This window comes from Pyxicephalus adspersus, chromosome 7 (assembly GCF_032062135.1).
Source record: "Pyxicephalus adspersus chromosome 7, UCB_Pads_2.0, whole genome shotgun sequence".
Taxonomy (NCBI): domain Eukaryota; kingdom Metazoa; phylum Chordata; class Amphibia; order Anura; family Pyxicephalidae; genus Pyxicephalus; species Pyxicephalus adspersus.
Genome location: NC_092864.1, coordinates 50,449,967 through 50,475,210, shown reverse-complemented (window position 1 = coordinate 50,475,210; position 25,244 = coordinate 50,449,967). Strand labels below are relative to the sequence as shown.

The window sequence follows — 25,244 nt, the reverse complement described above, 5'->3', positions numbered from 1 at the left end:
GCGGTTATTGTGATCTAAGGTTTTTTAACTCCATAAATACACACATTTGCTGTTTTCAGATGAAACAGACACGACTGGTGTAAAGAAAGCAGCTCTCCAGGGAACCCTGCCCTCTGTAATCCTATTGACCATTTCCAAGTAAAGGATTTTACAGGCCATTTGTGCAGAATGTGAATGAGTCCAGAAGTCCTGGTTGTCACTGGAAAATCAGTACAGCTCTGCACATGTCCTGTTCAAAAATAGGTGCAAGAAACAGACCCAAAACTCAAAACATGATGTATGACCACAGTGATTATTTGCATTTCACTTTTTATGAACATTAAACAAAAATGTCAGAACGAATTTAAAATTCTGTACATTGTGCACATGACCATTACATGTGTGCCTTTTCTGTTCAATGCATAACTTGCGCTACTGCGTTGAGCTCACCAATGACTCTCACCTAATGAGTCACAGCTTTCAATAAATGCCTGTATATAGGAGCCCTAAAAAAGAAGAAAAATGGGTTGCGATGTAAAAATGGACATAAGGTGGCCTACCAGAGGTAGTGAGAAGAAGGGCGCACTACAAAACATGGGGCTCCATATATAAAACAGGGAATCAGGCATTCCCTTATACATTACTTTGTGGGCATTCTCTAGGCCAGGGGTGTTCACACTTTTTTAGCTTGCAAGCTACTTTTAAAATTACCAAATCAAAATGATTTACAAACAATAAAAATTTGGACTTATTAACTCCTATGCATGGTAAAGTTTATTTTGAAAGGCAGGGCTCCGCAATCTACTCGCATTGCCTTTGCGATCTACCGATAGATTGCGATCCACCTGTTGGGCACCCCTGCTCTAGGTCCATGTTTTTCAATGACATTAAATGATTTCCCCCGGGGGAATGTCCGACTCCAGTTTTATAAATAAAGCCAAAAGTTTTCCTGGTATAGTGGGGTTTTATTTTTTTGTAAAGTAGTAAGGGCCAACCAGGGAGCAAGGAAACCGTTTTCTTTTTATTTGGTAGTTTTCTCCTGTGGGCTATTTCAACTCTGGCCATACACTGCATGCAACTTTAGACTAGGTCTACACAGACCTTAATTTTAAAATAAAATAAATGCCCAGCTTTTGTATGAGTTAAACATTTTCTAAAGACATTTTAAACCAAGGTAGGGAAGATGTAGACCAAAAGGCCTTTTAAGTATTTCTGGGTGTTTGTGAGGCTTTTTGGACATTTTTGGCCAGTTTAGCATATCCCAAATGCTGCAGGATGTGTTTTCCTTACATCTTATCAAGAAAAAGCTCTAGTGAATTGGCCCATTGGAAAGATTGGGAATTTCAAACATGGCCAATAAAATATTGGGGGAACATTCCATGTACCATGTAAAGCCTTACTGCGTTTTTGCTTGCTTATTTATATGATCTAATTATGTTTAAAATGATGCCATCTTTATCAGCTATATATTTACATGGAGAATTCTGCTAAACCAGGGGTCAGCAAACTCAGGCCAGATAAGGCCTAGCCGGTAGTTTGTTTCGGCCTAATGCCCCCTGGCTGATCTGGCCTAATGCCGCCTGGCAACCTGCAGCCGAGCCAAACGGCAACAAACTACCGGAGCTCCGGAGCCACATGCGGCTCTTGAGCCTCCGTGTCACGGTCCCTTCCGTGACTGAAGTTAGAGGATAGGTGAGACAAGCTGCATGTGAGGTTATCTGACAGTCTCTTTGTTTTCACTTGTTTCTGTGTTGTTCTTTGTAATGACCATACCCCGTGTATCAGTTACAGCTGGTGGTCATTACTGCTCCTCCATTTAGTCTGGCCTCACACTTCATGCTATGCGGTTGATATTCACTGCTGGGATGTGAAGAGCTGGTGTGTTGTCCTATCCAGAGTTCCTGCTTATATATCTGCTATTAGGATAAGTTGAATTACTTTTGGTGTTTTGTTGTTCCTTTGTTGTTTACTAGGCCTCAGGGAGACACTGGTTCTTTCATAAGTGAAGGAACCAGTAGTCTCAAGCCAGTCACTACTCCTAGGGCTATGCAGGGCTATTAGGGCCTAGGTTCCTGTGTATGAGTATTCCCACCATCAGGGGATATTCATACTGTTAGGAGTTAGGGTTAGGTTAGGGTGTCTGCTAGGGGTGACCATTCCCTTTTTCCTAGCCATTGGAGGCCTAGTCCTGAGTATACCCTTTCAGTTTCCCTCCCCTCCCTGTTATCTGTGACACCGTGTGGTGGTTCCCTTCCCTATTTACCCCACCGGCGTTAACACTTCTGTTGCCGGGGTAAATAGGGAACATTCGCTCCCCTCTGTATGCATTGCAGAGGAGGAGGATTTCCCTTCAGGGGGCATTCCTGGTGGGGGCGGAGCCATTAGGGCCTGTTGGACAATGGCTTTTTCAATCGTAAGGGTAACTGCATCTGGCCCAAATTCAAGGCTCTTCTAAGGTGACAGGAGGGACTCCAAGTGGCGGTCTAACATTTGCTGAAGCGCTGCCTTTACCCACTGAGCCACCAGACCAGCTGCTCGTCAAGCAGCCAAAAAGACAAGGTCTTATTAGACAAAAAAAAGCATGAACCCTAGGCTCCATGTGCCTGTCTTGAATGTATTATAAGACCCTGCTTTTTGCAAGGGGGATGTAGGCAATTCAGTTGGTGGCTCACCAGGATAGCAACGGTCTAGCAAACAGTAGCTCATGAGTTGCTTTCCTGCCTACCCCTGAAATGGCCTAGTGGCCAAAAAAAAGATTTCTAAACAAAGCCACACTGTAAAGAAGACAATATGTATGCCTGCAAGTGCAGTGACCAGACAGAACCAGCAGGTGACACTGCAGGTGAAACCTCAAATAGCAGCTACAAGTCTGAAACAATCGAAGTCTCTGAATACAATTTGTGTAAAAGGAGCCTCATGCAGTGAAAACATGGTCAAAGAAACCTTGAATGCAAATCCATAAATTCTAATAGGATATGTTCTTTATGGCTTAGTGTGCAAGGTATAGTTGCACGTTCTTTAAAATGTTAGTGGACAGAGGCAACAAGCATACATACTATATTTGATATGCTACTTATATTTAAAAAAAAACACAAATAGCACAAGTAACACTACCATATACAACAGACAACAATGTGCACATTTCACATAATAGGGCTTTATTGTATCTTAGAGATATGTTATTTATTGTGAGCAGAGGAAACAGACTAGTTATCAATATGTGAAATAGAAACAGAAAATCCTACGAAGTTTATGGCAAGAAGTGTACATATACAACACATAATTAGTGGTTGGGTTTTTGCTGCAAGTTGTCTTTCTTTTTATAAAATAAATTAGGAAGGATGAATAAAGTATTTAACCCACTGCTAATGTGCCCAAGTCTAAATGAGGTGCCTGAGATATAAGGGAGGAAATAGTGTAATGCTGCATTGCCCTCCTGTTTGTTCAGGATGTGAACTTTAAAGCAAAGCTTAGAATAAGATAAAAGTAAAAAAGGAACATTCTCAAGAAGTAACCTATTCAGTCAGCACACATACTGTATATACTCAATTATAAACCAATCTGAATTTAAATCTAGCTACTTATTTTAATTTGAGGAAAGTGCTCTTTCTCAAGTATAAACCCAGGGCACAAAATTCACCTAACATTCAAATTAGTAATCAACAGAACTGCCAATAATATTTTTGTAGATGTAAAAATCTATTGTGTGTTATTTTTAAAACATTTATTTAAAATGGGAAAATTAAAATCACATGGGCTTAATCTGTAAATTTTATCCCACCCTATAGGAAATCCATTTTGTATTGAATCCGATACAAAATTATTTAAATTTCCCGTTGCTCCTTCCGCTCCCACTGATGTCACTGGGAGACTGATGTCACTGGGAGTTTCTAAAATGAGTGCTAAGTAAGAGTAACTGTTCTATATTCACACTTCTCACTGTTGTAACTAAACAATCTTTTCCCCTGAAATGATGCACGTTTCTTACCATAAATTAAGTGTAGTATATTACAGAATTGTCTACAAGATTAATGTAATAGGCTTTTAATTTTAAGTAAAACGAGGTTAAAGGCAAAGAGCCAATTCAATAACCTGGGGAAAAAGAATTCCAAGAGATCCTGTCAACCGATTGAAAAATGCTACAATTATTGCAAAATCACACCTGAAGAACATGTGGGATGAAACTTTGCTTTGTGTGTAGAAACAAAATGAGTTGGATCAAGTTTTAGGCAATAGGGGTTTCCCTTGTTAGTTTCCTTACCTTAATGCTGACAGGACTGCATTCCTATGATTAGACTCAATAGGTTACACTCAAATAATCCCAATTCTAGACCCAAAATCCAGGTTCAAATACACAAAAGTCACATGCTGTAGTGTGTCATTAGATTGTGTATTTGATAAAACCTCTAAATCTGTCCTTCATCCAGGATATGGGTCCAGACACCCTGATCTTTTAAAATATTTAAAGGATAACTGTATATATATATATATATATATATATATATATATATATATATACATAATTTATATATATATAATAATTTAATAATTATTTATATATATATATGAGAGAGAGAGAGAAAACAACTTTGCCAATATAAGCCATTACTTTGTGCTTTTCATTCCCTGCCATTTGAGAGCTTCTTTGTACATCTTTACAATAATTGTAGCAGGAAATGATCATTATTGATCACACAGATAGTGAAGTTCATTCTATGAAGAGCAGAGGGAGGAGGATGAGTGGGAGCTGTCCCACTGCATCCTTCCTATAAGAAACAGAAGTCAATGACTGTCGGTTGTTCAATCATCCAGCAGGATGAAGCAGTATGTGACTGCAGGGGACTGCTGTACAGATCCTGGGTTTAGTGCCTGTACATAGCTTTAATCTAGCTTTGTTCTTATTCAAACTGTTTACAATCACCTTTAGTCTATATTGAACAGTGTATAGAAGAGAAACACGCCTTAGATCCTTTAGATATGCATTTTATTTCCACAACTGGCTGTCTGGAAGCAAATGAGATGGGGATGGGGGTGATATGCATGTAGGTTTTCCTTCCTCCAACACTTTGTGACCATTTCTCTAGGTAATATATATGTGCAGTAGAGCATTGTAATTATTACGGCTTCCTTAAAAAAAATGACAATCAATCAAAGACAGCCCAGACAGGCTAAATAGAAACAAACCAATGTTTAAAATGACCCAGACCTGTGATGTGAGCTCTTGCAGAAGTAAGTCATATTCACACAGGTGTCCCTGGGTCAATCAAACAGAATATATACTTTTGAGTATTAACAGTACAGCTATCCTTTAAAGTTTCTTGGTGTAAGTATTAAGGGCAGACTCAAACAGTTGTAATGGATTAGGGATTAAAGTTGTACCTGAAGTTGTATTTTTGCATCTTTGCTGACACTTTTTGTCCTCCACCTCCTCGCCGTGCGCTTGTCTTTCTTTGACATATCTACACAGTTAGCCTAAATTGCACAAAGCATCAAAAGCAACAGAAAGACAATAAATTTCAGACATTAAGCAGGAAGCAAAGACAAGACATGACAAGGTACAATATTAGTCAACAGTTGCACACAAGCACCCACATTTACTCGGTGCAGTATACAAAGGTACCCATGCATAGGGCAAAGGCTTTTTACAAATCTAATGTCATTACACAATTAGTATAGAGTGAGAGTGATGATATAAGATTAGTGCTAATATTCAGCATCTTTATTAGACATATAGCATTTTATCCAATCACAACGCTGCTCTATTAAATAGGCAAATATAAAGTGGTAGAGAGTTTAGAGGAGTTTGCAAAATAAGTGCGGTCCAGTAGATGTGCATGTCCGGCCTGATTTATCAGCATGGCCTAATCAATGTAGAATTGTCTGTGTACCTTAAAATGAACCTCTCAGAATAGAAGCATAGGTGCTACCAAAGTTAACTTGTTTTTAAAGATCCAAACTTCAGGGGGCGCCATCCATATCCCTGCTTAAAGTTAGACTTGCTTTTCCTGTTCATTTTTGAAAGCTGATTTTCAGACTGATATAAAAGACACAAGCCAATGCAGCTGTATTAATACATAGTTAGATGTAGTATTTTATTACAAGCTGTGCATGTAATATACTGCAGCACCTAAAGTAACTGCAATGCCTCTTCCTGTCCCCTTTACAGCAAAAGTGAAGCAGCCAAAGATGCTGGCAAAACTGTGAAAAGCCTAGAACTCAATGGATAGAAATATAAGTGACAGGTGAAGCATTGCCCCTAGATGTATTAGATCATTGTATTTAGCAGAGTTTAATATTAGGTATTGAAGGAGGGATGTGGATGACAGTTCCAGAAGATTACCTTTAAAAATAAATAAGCACACTTCCCATATTTCTCTCCTGACAGGTTCTCTTGATGGATCCACAAAAACATAGCTGCGATTAGAATATTTGTTAGAACATAAAAGCAGTACATAAACCATATAAAACGAACAACATGGATTAATTGCAGGTTGTGTTTTGGTTGCATGGGTTAACACATAGTTGTGCTTCCTTCATTTCACTTTTTGCCTAATTTGTTCAGTTTAGCTGTTTTTAGACAAAGATATAATGGGAAGCTACAAAACAACAATCATACCCTCACAATGTGCCTGAATCAAAACTTTACCACACCCAAACAGACATCCTGGTCTGCTGTATGATAACTGGTGTGAAGGAATGATAATGGCCAGAACAAATTAATCAATTAGAACACCTATTAAAAATGTAATAATAAAAAATTAGGAAGTACAATATTTAGAGCATTTAATATACAAAATTCTAATAATCAAGGTGGTTTAACTTGAGCAAAAATCATTTGAGCATGGATTTTGTCATTTTCAACTGTCCTTGGATCATACTTGATAATTAAAACACAGCAAGGATTGTCTGGACTTTCCATCAGGAATAAAATGAGTAATCATACAAAAAACTATTTACTATAGTGCTTACTATAGTGCTAGAAGGCCACAATGACCACAGGTAATAGACACAGGTCACCATGAAGCTGACACAATTACACATGATCTGCTGTATGCTATGCTTAGCTGAGAAAATAGATGTGAAAAAGGGAATACATTTGTATAGATCTTAGCACATTAATCATCAAAACTGCTGATGAATATCTAAGAAGAAAGAATGGGATATAGGGAGAATGGTTTAACATAAATATAAAGGATCGTCTGGAAACAACACTTAAGTGTGATAGCAGAAAAAGACAAAGTGTTTCACTGAGTCTGCCATTTTTTATTTGTGTTCCCTTTAATTCTATTGTGCGAGTACAGATCTAGGTTCGTCCCAAGCTTTAACTCACTTACTGTTGACAGACTTTCTACCTCTCTGCTGGAAGACTGCTCCAAGCACCCTACTCTTTCGGATTTTAGGATTTTGGCACGGAGTAAGCACATTTTTTTTAATGCCAATATTCTAGTGCATTGATTGGGATTTTTTATTTTGTAAATTTCCCATCATCTGCACAATAATAAGTGAGAGAAGCTTTTTTCAAAGCAAGGAAACCTGCTCTTTTTGCTTACTTTATTTTAAAGCCAGTGAGGTCATTACTGGGTATCTTTACTGCTCTAAAAAAGGAAGACCATGGCTGGTCAGAGGGGCCCATTGGGGTACTCTACATATGATAGCTTCTTGGAAATATCACAGAAATATTAAGTATTCCTTTCAAGAGCTCCCAGTCCTGATACAAGCAGTGAGCTGGGTCTCGAGGAAGGAGTTATAACAATATTTATATTTCTCATTGGCTTGATGTCAGAGGTGTGGCCCTTTCTATGCAGGCTGTATTTGCATTTAGGCTGCCCTGGGTAACACTCACATTTAATGCTAAGTTTTCAGGATAGAAAGAACGGAAATGTCTGATACTGGAACTTTAGGGACAACGATGCTAAGTTGGAAATGGCTAGATAATTCTGTATGTTCTCTTTTCAGGAAAAGAGGTTCTATGTTTGATTTTCTACTTCTAATGTACCTTGGGACTAGAGGTAAGGCTGAAGTTCAGCATTCATTTTTAGGTGTGCCATATTCATAAATGTGTAGTAAAAGTTATCTGTGACTATATCCAATGGCAAAAAACAAGGCCATTTTGAGAAGTCATTAGGGTGTGTAGCCACCATAAGTATAGCATATAAAATAAAGCACCTATCTATCTAGCAAAAGGACAACCAAATGGCTGCATTAATCCTGTACTACATTTTTGGATGCACTGTTATGTGAGGACAATATCAGGGGATTCTCAAATGTAGTATTTTAAAAGGAAAAATAAAAACTAATAGCGCGATGACCTCTGCTGCATATATTATAGTGGGACCATACCAATACTTACAACCATATACACATGTATGAAAATTAGCCCAGTTTCCTCTAGTTTTACTTAGCATTATGAAGCATAAATACTTGATATTAGGATAATATTATTATTAATATTATTAATAATTGGTGGAAATGTGACATGCACTTAGCATCTTAAAAATACTAGGGTCCCAGTGGAATTTGAACTTGTATTGAATGTTTGTGTCCTCCCGTTTTTTTTTTTTCAGGCACTCCAATTTCCCAAGAAAAAACTAAAAGCTGAATATTCCCCCAAACTGACCTTAAACTATGTTAACATTCAACTACAACCATATTAGGGCATTAGGATATAAGGATAATAAACTTTGACTATAGTAGGGACATCAGGCTGTGACTGTAAGGTTTAGTCTACAAGGGACTAGGACTGTTTCTCCAGTTTAACCTGAGGCTTTAAAAAGCCCATGTTTAAAGTCCCCATGCATTACAATAGGATAATCTACACATACATAATCTACATCGACATTTCCTTGAGGCACGTTTATGACATTTATCTTAAATGATGCTTGCAATGTTTAAAAAATTAAAACGCTGGGTTAACGCTGGAAAACGCCCAAAAACATGGGAAATCACTGGTAAACGCAATTGATTAAAATTGGTAAACCATTGATTTCATTGGGAGGTTTTCCCATGGTTTCCCACGTTTTTGAGCACCTAATATGCAAATTAGTTAAAAGCGCGGAAAATTCGGCATAGGCGTTTTCCAGCATTTTAAAAACAAGCTTTAAAACGCTAATAAAAGTGCATAAAAGTGCATATAAATGCAATAGGAACGTTCATGCGTTTTTAAAAAACGTCCATGGAGACCCAGCCTAAAGCTACGTACACACTTCCAATTATTATCGTTGGAAAACGAACGACGAACGTTCATGCACGATATATACGAACGATCGTATAGCACCGATCCTGCACATAGAGTTAACGACACGATCGTTCGTAGATATTGTACACACAATAGATAGAACGATGTTCAACGATCGTCGTCCAATCCGATCCGTCAGTCCGGTCGTTCGTTTCCAGCGACTTTCCTCGTTCGTCGGCGTAGTTGGTTACTTTTTTATGAACAATTTTTTGCCCAATCGATCGTTCGTCGTTCGATTGGAACGATAAAAATTGGAAGTGTGTACGCACCTTAAGGGACAGTTCGTGACAGGTCTATGGACTCTGTATAGAAGTGTGTTAAGTCTGCACATATAAATAGATAATAAGAAATAAAATTTATAATAAATATTATTGTAGACAGTTCCATTGGAAAACAAAATTTGCAAATAGAAAAACAGAAAACTATGATTAGTATTTGTCATTTTTTTTTTCCAAATCTAAAATAAACAATGTACCATGTCCCAACCAAAACAATATTTTGTCATGTCTATTCCACAACACAAAAAAGTAAATTTGATCTTAAACAAAGTACACTGTAAGTGTATCTTAGTATAAATAGGAGTAAATGTTCTTGTAAATGCAAACCTATGTTTTTATGTTGTTTAAACTGATATACCTTTGATTTTAAGTTTTATGTTGCTCAACAACTTTCTTGCTAGTATAAGAATGTTAGTATAAAAAAAAGATAATAGAATGCAGCTAACTCTTACATCAACCATCCTGCATTCTGCAACAATTCACAGCCAAGCCTACAACATGGTTTTTTTTATGATGGGAATTACAGTTTTACAATTGTATTTGACAGACCTGAGTCATCAGAATAACCGTATTGCTATTCAGCAGCTACCTCTTATTATGATGTTTTGTACAGTACATACATTGTATCACACATAAATTAAAAAATCAATACTGACATTGTGGCATGTCTTGTCACTTATGTGTATAAAAGAAAAAAAAAGAGAGAGAGAGAAAATATAGATTACTATAAAGTGTTAACACAGTAACCTTCTGACTACATTGTCTATATATAGTTATACATTTCACACTGTGTAGCACTTCATCATTTCTTAGACAGATGTCACTGAAACTGTTGATCCTTTTGGAAGATTTTCCCTCCATTTCTGTTCAGTTGACAAGAGGTTGTAAACCGACCTACTCCATACAAACCTAATGAAAAAGTTGTCAAACTTCTTATGAATATTGGCATATAACCCATGAGAAAAACTTTGGAGGTAGTTTTATTCTTTCAGCAACTTTTTAATCTTGAAGTTTTCTAAGTAGTGCGCCAAGGATCTTTGCCTTTTTCATGATAAAATTGTGATAAAAAGTATTCAGCCAAATTTCTTTGTATTGTTTTGGTAGCAGAGTGTTAGTAAATAATGATTTTTTTGTTGGCAGAGTAGATTATACCTTTAAACTTAAGGCTGCGTCTACACGGACATTTTTAAAAGTTGCAAGCAACATTATAGATAATGCTTATAAACGTTCCTCAAGGAAACGTTCCGGTGTAGATTAGCCCAGTGGAATGCATGGGAATTTTAAACATGGGCTTTTCAAGCCTCAGGTTAAATGCTGGGGAAAAGGTCCGTGTAGACTAAGCCTTAACAACACTTTAGGAATAAACTGAGGGGAAAAGTAACGTAAACCATCTTGAAAGCCACAAAATATCCTCCATAATTAGCTAATAAAAGAGAACTTTACTTTTTTGTATTTTTACAATTGTTCCTAGGGACAAAAGAATTCAAAGAGTCTCGTTTATATAGCAGCAAATCTGGCATTCACAGGCGTAATCATGACAGTACCTGCATGTCAATGAAATTTGGTGCAGACTGAGTCCTTTGCAGCAGTTCCAGATTATGAAGTAGTTTGCTAAGCTCGATCAGATTAGATTGACATTGGGCCAAATCTAGCAAAAGTAAAAAAACAATATTAGAAACAAGTAGAATATATTATAAGGCCAACACGATGGACCTGACTTACTAAAGCTTTCCAAGACGGGAGAACGAGAAGATATAAAGGGTAGGAGAACCTGGGTGATCCACCAAACCTGAAATAGATTAGGTCTAGGATTGAAAACGTTTGCAAGTACCAAATTAGGTTTTAAAAATTCATTCCTGGTTTGCTGAATCACCCAGGTTCTCCCATGACAATCTTCTGGAGTCTTTAAGAGTGTTTCCACAAGGCCATCCTGTGCTATAGATAGGCAAATCAATACCATCATTATTCCAGACAATGTCTACTCTTGCTTAATATTCAGCTGGCTCTCACTGTGAATCCCCAGCCATCCATATACATTTCTCAGTGTTATGGAAATAACAGGAAGGAGGTTTTTAAATGATTGTCTATGTCTAGCCTCAATACCAGGCTAAATGATTCAAATTTTAAAACATAATAATACTCAAATATTTTACCTTCTTTAGGACAATATATGATTACTTGTCATTTATATATCAGCATATACAAATCATATATTTTTGCCAGTTTGAAAATCCAAAACATGCAAATTTATGTCTCTGAATAGCTGAATCTTCCAATAAAGTAAAAACATAGCCAAAAGAAATGTATTTATACCACTAAAAGACACATCAAATAGAAGTTACCATCAGAACATATATAGCACAAGCCAATTTACAGTGAGCCCAACTTGGCCTGAAAATGTCTAAAGTTAGAAATGTATGTACATAATATGCAACATGCTTAAAACTGACTTTCATGCATGTGCAGAGCCCCTTAAGGTGAAACTTTTTATTCCTAGTTTCGGAAATAGTAAGAGGTAGAACATTTGTCAGATTTTTAATAATTTATTTGTCCCCTTTTGCAGGGATGTTTTTCTTCTTTACCTGTCCCAGAAATACAAAAGAAAATACAAGTAAATTTTTATTTTTACATTTTGTGTAAGCAACCTTCTTTTCCATCAATCCAAAACTAGAAAAAAAATTATTTAAAAATTATTTTAGCATTTGCTGATATAATATGGGGTTTCATTATTTCAACATGAAAATTAATTTAAAAAAAACACAGCCTACCCTCTGCACATTTATCCATCTCCTCTGAGCCCTGTAGCCATGCCACAACTTTGCTCTGACCGGTGGTACATGTGGCTGGGAGGCTGTTGCTGCATGGGATGGGAGACTGCCACGTGAAGTTATTCTGTGGACCCTGGAAAATGAGCGAAGATGAAACTGTAACAATATTTTTAAATACATTTTGAGTTAAACCATAGCTGTTTTATTTACCCAGATACTCAGGAATTTTGTGAACATTTCAGTTTAAACAAGAGATTATACTTTTGTTGATGTTTGATGAGTTCTCATTGCTCATAAGATTTCTCATTCTAAATCAGTGATAACCAACAGTCCGTCTCCCCACTCTCACTCTACCAGTACAGTGGAATCTTGTTCTATGGAATCCCCAATACTCTAAAGGTTCAAGTTAGCAAAAGAAAATTAAATACATTTTTATGAAAAATATTTAGAAAATTTAAGAGTGGAGGTAAAAAAAGAACAGTCATTGGTTCATTTTGGAATCAACACTATAAATAAATTCACTATACATAGCAATGTCTGTGTACTTGTGAAAGGTTTTCAGCATTTTCTACCTAAGAAATCTTCAAAAAAGTGCTCCCCTTTTTCTGCAGTGGAATGGCAAAATATGAACCGTTTTTGTTTTAGAAAGTTCAGATCTGTAAGCAGGACATTGATGGAAGAGAATTTAAAGTTTTTAGCAGGTAAAGTGAAGTCTATGTAAGTGAGTATTTTAAAAGTGTTTAGAGGTAAAGTATGTTTAGTAGGCTCTTAAAATGGAACCCCAAATAAAGCAATGTCATTATTGTCATTAATGTCATTGTGTTCCATAAAAGCAATATGGAAGATTTTGCAGCATGAGTTTTTCTATGGTTAGTAAATAGCACAGGAGACAGGAGAGACATTTGTTTCAAATATGAAAACCAGAATTGGCAATAAATGCTCTCTAATCTCTGCTTCTGCTGCGACAGCTCCAGCCGCTGTTCTTATGCCACTGGCCAAATAATTTAAGATCTGCTCTCCCAGCAAATCTGTTGATTTATGGGCACCTACAACAGGCCACTCATGCATTTTCTCTTTGATACAAATACATGCTACAAGTCCACCTAAAAAGAGGAGACTAGCATGAAAGTTACTTTTACGGTGTTTATTTAGTCAGTAATGCAATATTTTGCCCAAAGGCTTTACATTGAATGTTTAGAAAAAGTGGCCCCTTTATAATTCAAAAATGTATTTCCAGCATGAGTCATTCTTGTGAGGCAGTTACTAAAAAAGTCAAAACCTCTATCCTAATATAACCCAAGAAGGATTATTAATATAACACAATTTGAACACTCCGTCTTCTAATAATGAAACTCAGGATTGACAGCACATAAGAACAGAATGGCCTAATATATGTGTCAGCTTCAAACTGAAAAACCCAGCGGACTAATTGTCCATTCTACATTTTGTGAAAACTATTGCCTATTTTTCAATGATTTGAAAATTACAAAACACAAAAGTGTATAAACATAAGCTGCATAAAGATGTCCAGTGGACATCAGAGGATTGTCGCTGAAATGATACTTCACCCTCCTGATAACACAAGGAGGCAAGCACAAATTTTGGCACAAATTTTGGTTAGAACACTGGGAATTAGGGTATTTCTTCTGCTGCTAATAAGGTAATACCACAGGTCTTTGCCTAAATTGTGACAAAAAAGTCAAAAAGTCATCTTCTTTGACTTCTGACAGTTTATAAACTACACCCCTGCAAATAATTATGTACACCATTCCAGTCACCTGCCAAAAATGATCTGAAAACTTTTTTTTTTTTTTTTGGAACTCTAATTGGTAATATTCATTCTTTTACCACTGCTAACTTTGGTTCCTCTAGTACCTGTTAGATCTAAAACTGAACCTGTGCAGTAATTTATCCACAAACCTTGCAACCTTTTTTATCATCCAACATAGTTTTAAACCGGTGCTTCGCTGTTGGGAACAAACGTTCTGCTCTTTTGAGCCACCAAACTTAAATCATGCCACCTCCAGAAAGGGCCAGTGTAATGGTAAACTACAACCTAATCACTAACTGCTGCAGCCTCTACATTAAATCATGCTTGGATTTTATTTTGCTGTAATGCATTTACAAAATAATAATAGGAATATATGATCTTAAGAGATATTCTGAGCACACAAGAATGCTCTTGTATCATATTCCTCTTGGGTCACCGCTTATGCCAACACGCCAAGCATATTTATTTACAAAGAATTCACTGATCTGTCAACATTGTACTGACATTTTCATGTAACCCTTTGTAAATGTTCCCAGTGACATAAATCATGTTACTTCCAGTCTCTCACGCTGTTGATGCCGCCTCAGTGATCTTCAGAATGCAAAAGGAAACCAAGACACAGAAAAAATATCAGAAACACAGGCTACAAACAAAAAAGTGTAAAAGACTGTTTATGAAAGTGCCATAAAAAAACTTTTTTTATTTTGTTTTTATGCACATCCATCTCTGCACCAGAAAATAAATTTGTTTCAAAAAAAGGTCTATAAATCTATACCGTGGTGTTTTAGACCACACTTTTAGTTTTGTAGCTTATCAGAGAAAATGTATTACTATATAAGGCCACCAGCCATGTCCACATTACCTTTGGTTTTAAGGAAGCTAAGTCTTTCAATTTTTTTGTGGTTGTAGAAACCAATTATTTTAAGATCCCATGGCAGATAGTTATCATGTTTAGATTTTCTGGTCCCTCAATTAAATAAAGATCATGTTGTCAATTTCCTAGGCATTTACTCATGTGAGTTCCTGCTAGCAGATTCCAGCAACAGGTTTGTTGGAATATTTGGGCTCTGGCATAAGACTGTTCTACATAAGAAGTAAATATAATGGCAACCCTGGGCAAAGCAGTCTCCCATAATGAACAGAAAGTAGATAAAATAAAGGTCAGTTGCAGGTGATGTACCTGAGACAGAAGATATTCTTGGAAAAAAATAACTAGATTAAATCATGAGTTGTGGTTATTGATCTAAAGGTTTGCTATAAGTAGGAGACACCTTCTTGACAAGCCTTCAAGGTAGTCACAACAATAATGGAAAATAGGTGAAAAATGGTATTTAGAAAACAGATTGAGAAAAAAGGCACACTAAAGTCACAATATAATTGGCAGGCAAGACGACCAGAAGAAAGATGCACTGAAGACACTATATTTGGAAGATAAAATTAACAGAAATCACAGGATTAAACAGTTTAATATTGCTAAATAAAGTTCCCATACCTTTCCCTCTGGCACTGTAATGTTAGCTGCTGGTGAGGACTCAGTAGTTGATGTTGATGGAAACATATGAAAGCTGGCATCTCTTGGTGATCGCACAATTTCATTTTGGCGGTAAAGTCGGTGATGCCTTAGCTTCGACACCCATGCATCAAAAGTATCCTGAGATTTTACCTACAGAGAAGAAAATATCAACATAGTCAACTATGTCAACATAGTCAAAATGAAGAATGTTTTTATATAATGTACTAAAGAGTTTACTGTATGAAGGTCTTGTTTCTGGACAGAACAAGAAAACTTTAGTTATTTAGCAGCTTTACTTTCTTTACTGTTTTCAGATCTGAAGGGAGATTGTGACAGGAAAACAAAAGTGGAACCAACAGTGAAAGGTAAGCAGGTGTTTTTACTCAGCAACCACTTATCTTCCACCAAACAATTTTCTAGTGCTATGGGTGGAAAGATTTGCTATAATATATATTATAAGCTGCTTACAATAATACACTGGCTTTTATTTTTTTTTCAAATTGAGATACAACTTAAAGTTATGATAGATGATGTAAGAAAGCTACAAATGCAGGTAAACATGATGGGGTCAACAGATCAGAAAATCAATTCTAATAATCAAAATATTGTGGACATACACAAGAAAGCTTTATCTATCCAGCAAACCAACCTTAAGATGGTAGATGTTCTCCTCTGTGTCCAGGTCTATCCTCCGTGCCTTCTTCTTGATAGACATGACAGACAAGCCAACATCAATACTTCCATGTACTTTTCCTTTCTGAGTCTACAGGAAAATCATAAAACCCAATAGGCATAATATGATCTTGACCATTAACACAAAACCTACCAAATGTGTTTTATTTAGATCAGTCAATAATATAAATGGCATTACATCACTATTATGGATGTTAAGAAGAATGTCTAAACCAAACACTGGTGTACTTACATCGATGGGTGACTTTGAATATTTCAATATTCCATTTTCTAGGACAAAAAATCTCTGTAATAAAAATATATTTTATTAGACACAATCTAACAAAACATTAAAACACAACAAAACAGACATATCCTTAAGGGTTACGGGCAAAACAATTCTAACTGCTTGTTAATCCACAACAACAGAAATTACAAACACTCCTCCTAGACATTAGGAATATAGAAAAAATTGTCAATTTTAGCTTTGCAGATCTCAGAAAAAGAGTACTGTCATTGCTTCTGCCTGTATATCAAGAAAGCCTTGATCTTGTAAATATTAGTTTAATTGCTATAAAGTCACCACTGACAGTAATCACAGTAATAGTCACTTTGCAATGACTGTTTGCTAGGGAAAAAAAGTGCATTCAACCTTTCTGTTCAAGAGTGCCGACTGCTGTGGTCTTTGTAGGCATGTATGTTGTATGTCTAAGACTTAAAGATTGCCTATATTAAATCATTCCATAACAAAGTCCTTCTTGGCAGAAAAGAATATGCAGACTAAATGATTATATAATACTAAACTGATTGCAATAAATATTACACAACAGCAGCAGTTAACTACTTCAACATTTCCATTAGTAAAAACTTCAGTGCTTGTCCTGTCCATTTTTTCACTGGTATAAAACTATACATTTTGAAGTATTCTCATGATTTAATATAGGTATGGTATATCTGACCAACAGTTTCCTTCCATGAAAAATCTTACTTTGTGCCAGCCTTTCAGTGGCCATTTTCTCTTCTTTAGCATAAATCCTTCATGTTTCTCTGGTTTCTGCACACTGGTCTGTCCTATCTTCAGTCCTTCAATGATTTCCCAACTATCTGCTTCCTGCAAAAACGAGACACAAAATTTTATTGGTGCAATTCAATGAGACAATAAAATCTATGCTCCCTTTCATTCTGCCATAACATAAAAAATTACTGTGATGTAGCTGCTAACAAACAAGCTCCCAGAAGGTACTGAGTATGAACCTGTGTAAGGTCACAAAATAAATGTATATGTCAAGTCCAAAACTTTTTAGATTTAGGAGTACATTCTATATTCTGGGGGCTTCAATAGAGAGTTTCCCATACTTGCCGCCATGCTGACAACAGTTTCACCAGACAGAAAGTAAAGAAAATTGCTAGATGGATAAATACTCATACAAATCTGACAGAGGTTATACCCTTCTCTTACTCTACTACAGAAAGGGATTTTTAATTCTGGGTTGTTTGACGGTTCCTTCCTGTGCTTGGAAATATCAGTATTACTGTAGAGCCCCAGATGGCAGTAAAAACGCGACAGAGGCTTGGACTCTACTCATGTCTAAGAAAAGAAATGTGAGTTGACAAATATGTATGATGGCTCAATTCTGGAATTCCAGTCAAATGGTGCCCCAATGCATGCAGTGGTATCAACTTTTCAGCTAAACCAGTAGTGACCTGGAAATCTTCTAAATTGTAATAATTATTTATTTGTAAAACAAGCACTGTGGTAAAAAAAAAAAAAAAAAAATATTTTATTAAAATTAAACACCCCACTATACATTCTACTGAAAGTATATGTATGGACATGAAAGAATAGAGCAAGGATTAATGCCCCTATTAAGTTTTTATTTGTGCCCGTGTCCTGGCTGCTCTGTTTGTTCTAGAAGCCATCTGCAGAAATTGATTTGAGGGCCCATTCATACCCCAGACACATAGTAAGTTGCTGCCAGCAAATGCAAAATTCAGCATGGCAAAAAGATTTGCATGTGGCTGCAGCCGTGGTTCAGATCTTTAAGTAACAATACATATGCAACAACGTGGCCAGAAGAGACACAGCACTTAATCATACAGTGAACTACCACAGCCACATAAAAAAGAAAATAAAAAGGAGGTCGGTACCGCAGTCCAAAGCAGAATGCTGCAACTCACTGCAAGTCTGAAATAGTCCTAAATCTTCTAATGGGGACACTTGTTCCAGAAACAAATGTTAAATGCAGGAAAGCCTCTCAGTTTGAGGAGTTCTGTTGCTTAGCTCCACAAACTTACTTAAACAGAATGCAACCCGATTTGCAAAATCCTCCCTTCATTTAAGTTATTACCCCCGGGTACAATCTGGCTCAGCTCCCAGATTCTCATTCTGCAAACTTTATTCTGATAAATGATCAGATTTTCTTCTCCACTTTTACGCTTTACTTTTTAGTTTTGGAATACAAATTTAGACCATTAGAAGAGGTGATAAACTAAATCATTTCACCACACATTAGTTTGGTAGACTAGAGAAAATTAAATTTCATTATCATTACTTATCACTCGGAGCAAAGTAGAAATTAATTGTTGCTCGTTATGAACAGAGTTAATAAAATGGAGTATGATTTCAGGTGTATTTACAGTTCAGACTAGGAAAAGAAAATGTAAAACCTTTAGAAAATGGAAATTTACAAACTTTTACAGGATGTGACTTGCATCCCATTTAAGGAATGTCTAGTTTTTTTTAGAAACGCACACAAATAAAATATATTTAAAACAATATTCATTGATATAGAAAATATTAAACCCTCAGGGCGGGTTCACACCTGCTTGTACATGTGCAGCTCCCCATAGTTTGAAACCTGCAAGTCACTCAAAGACTCAAACAGCAGCTCTGGTTCCTAAAAGGCCAACATCTGCACATGTGACGGCTGGAGGCAAGTGAGTTGTACTGGCACTGCTTACCGCCATCCCTATTCTTTTGCTATAGGGCTGCCACAGGGAGATGCTACATGTATCTGTCACTACAAAAATATGAAGAACATCACTAAAAAGCACAATTACTTGGTATCAGCTTGCACAATCCCTGTGAAGGGAGGGAAGTGGAATTCAACATGAGCTAATAAAGTGCTCATTTGCCAACAAGGGGCATGAAGATGGTAGGATAGAGCAGAGTGACAGATATTGAATAATCAGCCATATGGTCTCCTCACAGTCACAAGCAGCAGGGTTGGAAAGAAACACGACCTGTAAGTGTCACTGTAGCAGAAAAGGATAAGTGAGGTCTCCTACCCTACTAGACAGGACTGTGCTGTGTGATAGGACTGTGTAAATCGCCAGAATTTATTGACATAAATGCATCTCCTTTATATGCATTTCATCTGTGCATTTATCTATGTGCCCGCAGTTCACTCCCTTTATTGGCAATAACCTTAGCAAAGCACTTCCTTATCAGACCTACACAGCAACTGAAGTGGAATTGCACTCCAGAAACATATCATTCAAATGGTGCAAGATAAGTCAGAAGGCATTTTGGCAGCTTTTTGCTGAGTGCCCACTATGCCAACTATTCCATAGCACTGTGCAGCTGCACGGCAGCCACCATATTAGTGCTTTACTGGACTGCTCACTCTTTTCCTAGATTTAAACCCCTGTAAAGCGGATTGGAATTTACTGGATGGAATTTACCTCTAATAATGTTAAATGGGTAGGAGAATGAAAGGTGTATAGGCACGGCTATATGTGCAGCATGGTTACTCTCCAGACATTTTCTTTAAACTGTCATACCCCATGAAATTGTGCCAATTGTTCCCTGCTAAAAAGGCAAACTTGAGATTCTAAGTACATATCCACTATAAGTATTCGTATAGAGAATATTGTTTATACTACTACTGTACTGTGTATACTTCTGGGTTATCTTTCTTTAATGGATTACTTGAGATCATGGCACATCATTTTAATGGGATTGAGGTCAGGCTTTATTATTTCATATGCAGATGCTCCTCACTTAAGGACCAGGTTCTATTCCACAAGAAAAGAGCCAGTCTGCAGAACTCATCATGCAGGATGTGTCAGTGACAAGTTCAAAGTCTGCAGAATCAGATTATATAGCATTATCAAAAAGGAAGGACGATGAAACTCTAAAGACTGAAGGGGGGATGCGACATGGATGCACACCATACAGTTCTTGTATGGTGCACCTGTAGGAGTGTGGGCAGGTAGCCGGTAAACAGGTAAGTCATTTAAATGAGAACTACCTTTACTTTACCTAAGCCACACCCTTACCCAATTGCAATTATAGTGCTGGTTTAAAAAATTATTTGGACTGCTCTTACCAACCAAAATCAGAATTCCAGAGTAAATCAGAAAAATAGGACAAAAATCGGCCAAGTCAAGGTTCCTTTCACATTGACTGTGACAAACCATGCCACTGGCCAGTGACTGGTGCACAGCAAACTGCTGGGGTGCCCCTGGAAGCGGCAAACCGCGCCACAGGTAACCACTTTTGCATGTGACAGCATTCACAGTACAGTTATTTGAAAAGAAATCATGAGGCAAAAGTGTCTAGGCATTTCCGGGAACCATTATCAGCCACAGCTGTGTCAAAAGATGGTTAACAACCACTACCATTCAAGTGAAGAGGTTAGGAACTTATTAGAGCTCATGTAGCGGTTCATGATGGGCACCAAATTCCTATTTCATTATCCTGTTGGCACTCAATGCACCTGTGCTTTTTTTTTTACCTGACTAAGTAAGATGAGGAAAAAAATACAAAAAAATATGAGTGTCAGAGGAAAAGGGGATAGAGGTCCAAAAGAGAGACTGTTCCTGATGGGAGCTATGAAATCTTTTAGAGATAGCCTTATAATAAATACCAAATCCTCCTAGCTTGAATATCAATAAATCAATATCACAAGTCATTTAATCCCACTATAATAAAAGCTCTATTACGAGCAATGTAAACACTATATTTTATGGAATAACACAAATAAAAAGCTGTCAAACATAGTGTAGAAATAAGAATGCATTACAACATTTTTATTACACCTATGACATCCACAGCCTCCACATTGCCATATTTATATCCTGTGGTAGTAAATATTACAAATGGCTGTTCAAGGTGGACATGCAGATATGGTTTTATTGGACCTACTCCATATAATAAGATACTGCTCAGAATACATTACACAGTTATTACCACCGAAGAGTAATCTGTGCTGTTATTATTGTTAAATTCTTTAATGGTAATGAATACCGGTAGTTGCAATCATACATATTTTATAATTTGTGAATACAACTATTTTCTGGCATCCTCTGGATATATTTTTCAGCCATACAACAGATGAATTTTCTCAACTAAAGCGGTAACATGCTTATAGGTTCTAAAGCTGGGGTATTAATTGGTTGCCATTCTAATGGTTCTTAAAAAGAAAAAAAAAAAAAGACAGCTGATGAACACTGTAATAGGCATCTGTTGTAATTTGCAGCTATTTTTCACTACAACTCAGTTTATGAAAGGATGTGTTTGGTGCGTTTAACACTTCCTCACACCAGGGAACCACTGCCTTAGGGGAGATGCTACATGTACCTTCCCCTGGCGGCAGCCCCATAGAGAACGGATAGTGGCGGCAGAGAGCATTCTTAGTGCATTGCTTTATTTACTTCAATACCCTGTACTGATCATATAAGCTGCATTTGTTTGTAAGGCTACATACGCAGGTCAGATGATTCTTGTACGGCTATCGTTTCAGGGCTAGTATCCGACGTGTGCATATCGGCCATCCCATGTCATTCATGGATCCGTCCCCGCAGATCCATGAACAAGGAAAGATAGTAATACAAGTGAAGGGGAGAGAAAGCAGTGGGGTGCCACTCGCTCGTTCTCCCTCCTCCCCTCACCATACAGCAGAACGGCGCTCTATGTACAGTGCTCATTCATGCATCTTTCATTTTAACAACAGTCTAACATGTATATGTAAGCCTATGTCTTACATTTTTCCTGACATTCTAACTCTTACATTATGTCGTCTGTAAATGTTTGTTTTTAGAATGCAAATGTTACTCATATTTGCAACTATTAAAGCAATGCTACAATCAACACTTTTCAACTCTTGAGTCATCAAGTCTTGATGATGTAGAAAAAATATGTAAGGGCCTGATTTATTAAAGCTCTCCAAGGCTGCAGAGGATACACTTTCATCAGTGAAGCTGGGTGACCCAGCAAACCTGGAATGGATGTGGTCCAGGACTCAAAACATTAGCTAACAAATAGCAAATGACTTAAAAAAAAATAATTCCAGGTTTGCTGGATCATCCAAGTTAACTGATGAAAGTATATCCTATCCAGCTTTGGACAACTTTAACAAATCATCCCCTAAATGTCAGTCACATCACTCCTTTATTGTCCTGACAGTCTCATATTTCAAAGCAAGCATTGTGTTGTTGTCTTTACCTAGCTTAGGCTGGGACATTTTTAAAAACGAATGTAAATGTTCCTATTGCTTTTTTATTCACTTTTATTAGTGTTTTAAAGCTTGCCTTTAAAATGCTGGAAAACACCTATGCTGCGTTTTCCCTGCATTTTTTACCGGGAAAACATCCTATTAAAAACAATGGAAGCGTTTACCCGCGTTTTCCAGCTTTAACCCAGCGTTTTAATTTTTTAAACGTTGCAAGCAACTTTTAAGATAAAGCTCATGAACGTGCCTGAAGGAAACGTCCTGCTGTAGATTAACCCATTGGAATGCATGGGGATTCCAAACATGGGCTTTAAAAGCCTAAGGTTAAACGCTGGGGAAAATGTACGTGTAGACTAAGCCTTATTAAAAAAATAACAACTTCATGGAAGAAAAAAAGACAAAAGCAATGACTACATGATATTCTTTTCTTCTGTAAACAGTCAAATGACCCTTTGCCCCAACAAAAGCTAGATATTCTAACAATTCAATAAATAATACATATTTTCAGCTGAAGTATTTTGGAATGTAATACAACATATCAGCCTATAAAGATTTTTGTTTTTATTGAAATTCATACTCAAAGCAGTCACACTATTCATATTCCAACCCATATAACTGTATCAGATTTCTGTGTAAATAACCTTGTGGCATTATATTTCAGTCTACATTTGTTTGTACTGCTGAAAAAAACACAGATTCAAGTATCCTTAGCTTACAAAATACTGATGTTGCACAAGATGTCTGATGCTGGGAAGTATTGAATGGCTATGACCTGTGAGGACCCAACAGATGGTACTACAAACCAATGACATGTACTATTTTACAATCAACATGATTCAAGAGTGCTCTCATTGGCCAAATAGAGAGCTGAGGGGTGTAAGGAAGGCAAATATGTGCAGCTTGTAGGGTTGGCATTAGCGTGGACCTGTAATTTGAACCTAAATAGGGAAAAAGCACAGGTTCACTTCAAAGTAACCATGACAATGGTAGCTACCGTAATAAAATATCACTGTTGGGGGACATCTTGCTTAAAGTGGAGTTATCCACAATATACAAAAACAAAATTGAATGGACTGTAATGGCATTGTTTTTATTATGTAGTGTTTATATAGCGCCAACATATCGTTGCTAAGTTGTCTCCTATTGTTGAAATAATTTAGCCTTATATGTTTGTCTAAAACTCCCAATAAATTTCTAGTAATTCTGACAGTAACTTCATCAGTGCAAGAACCAGCCTGGCAGGGATACTGGATGATCAATAGTAGGTGACCTGCCACCCACCTATCAAAGTTTGGGAAGGAAGTGAATAAATAATGGTCACTATCTGCTAATAAAGACACCAAAACATTATTTAATGCATTTCTAATATTTACATTAATATGGCTTTATCTGCTAAATGTGAAGATGAAGTCATACACTACAATGTTACCATACCACTTTGATTTGGTTGAGTGTGAGAGTATTTAAGAAGTAAATATGCTTTCAAAAAACACTCCTGCTTTAAATCTAATGTATAGAAGGGCATACAACCCTTAACGCTTGGTTGTAAAATCACAAATCTTCCTTCTGAGAAGATTGCCTGACAAGATCAATGTCAGTCTGTAAGGTTAAAAGTATGTTATACACCTACAGCACAGGAAAAGACCTTTATAAAACATATAACAATATGGTGACACTGATTGTGGGCACAGGGGTCATTGCATTTTTAAGTATATAATTATATTGGCTGTAGGTGGCCAGGTAATTTAAAAACTTGAATCTGACAAATTATAAAACTCTTGTAGGTAAGAACAGCTCAGACTAGAGAGTAGGAAGAAAGAGCACAAGCTAATCGGTTTGTGTGTTGATAAAAAGTATGCCAATAGCAAGACAAGGCAGAATGACAGCAAGATGGGCTACTCATCACAAAGGCGGATCCACGACTATATGGGATCAGAGGAATGCTGCTCATCATTCAATCTAGAAGACAGGGGACATCTAGTGAAGAAGTATTGTAATAACACCTAAGGATTGATGGGGGATTGGTTCGGTCTGGTTATACATGTATAAAACATTATTTTTAGTTGCACACGATAGAATAATTGAAGGCAGCGCAGCTTCACAGCAAATTCACTTTGTAAAGCAAATGTTCTGTTCTCCTTTAGTAGTCAAACCCCAGCTTCTCACCAGAAAAGGGCACTACCAACTAGTGTTAGAAAAGTATATTGAGCTCATGTATTGAAGCTCCAAGTCAGCTTCTGATACAAAAGGATACAGCAAACACAGACAAGCATTGACATTTTATTCACGTCAGTGCTACCATATAGCAGCTATACAGAAGCCCCTGACTCTGCAGCGGAGCTTTAATCCCTCAGCATAAATGAAAGGTCACCTGTGCTGAGCAGATGTGCAGCCCCAGGCTCCTCTCTGCTGGGTCATGGCAGGTGTAGAGACCTACATCACGACTATACACATAAGGACGGAGTTTACTATCGGTCTTTCCTGGAGAAACACCAGTGCTACTGTTTTATAGGTCATCGTGATGCAAGCTGCTTTTAAATTAAAATCTCAACCAAAAATAATGTTCCAGTAGG

The 25,244-nt window shown here is 37.0% G+C and overlaps 1 protein-coding gene and 1 long non-coding RNA gene across 5 annotated transcripts in view; one reads left to right on the top strand and one right to left on the bottom strand.

The window, feature by feature from the left end:
- Positions 1-25,244, bottom strand: part of OSBPL6 (oxysterol binding protein like 6) — a 116,578-nt gene that overhangs the window by 36,502 nt on the left and 54,832 nt on the right. For 3 of the 4 annotated variants that reach the window (XM_072418390.1, XM_072418392.1, XM_072418391.1), the window contains 7 exons: positions 17,205-17,327; positions 16,470-16,523; positions 16,194-16,307; positions 15,524-15,694; positions 12,261-12,393; positions 11,037-11,140; positions 5,359-5,451 (listed from right to left, as the gene is read on the bottom strand). In XM_072418390.1, coding sequence (XP_072274491.1) covers positions 5,359-5,451; positions 11,037-11,140; positions 12,261-12,393; positions 15,524-15,694; positions 16,194-16,307; positions 16,470-16,523; positions 17,205-17,327 — 792 coding nt within the window. The remainder of the gene's footprint in view (positions 1-5,358; positions 5,452-11,036; positions 11,141-12,260; positions 12,394-15,523; positions 15,695-16,193; positions 16,308-16,469; positions 16,524-17,204; positions 17,328-25,244) is intronic. The other variant, XM_072418393.1, reaches the window with a different exon arrangement.
- LOC140335630 (uncharacterized) overlaps positions 7,934-25,244 on the top strand; it is a 51,994-nt gene continuing 34,683 nt past the window's right edge. The window contains exons 1-2 of the long non-coding RNA XR_011921739.1: positions 7,934-7,988; positions 15,859-15,909. This is a non-coding gene — a long non-coding RNA (uncharacterized lncRNA). The remainder of the gene's footprint in view (positions 7,989-15,858; positions 15,910-25,244) is intronic.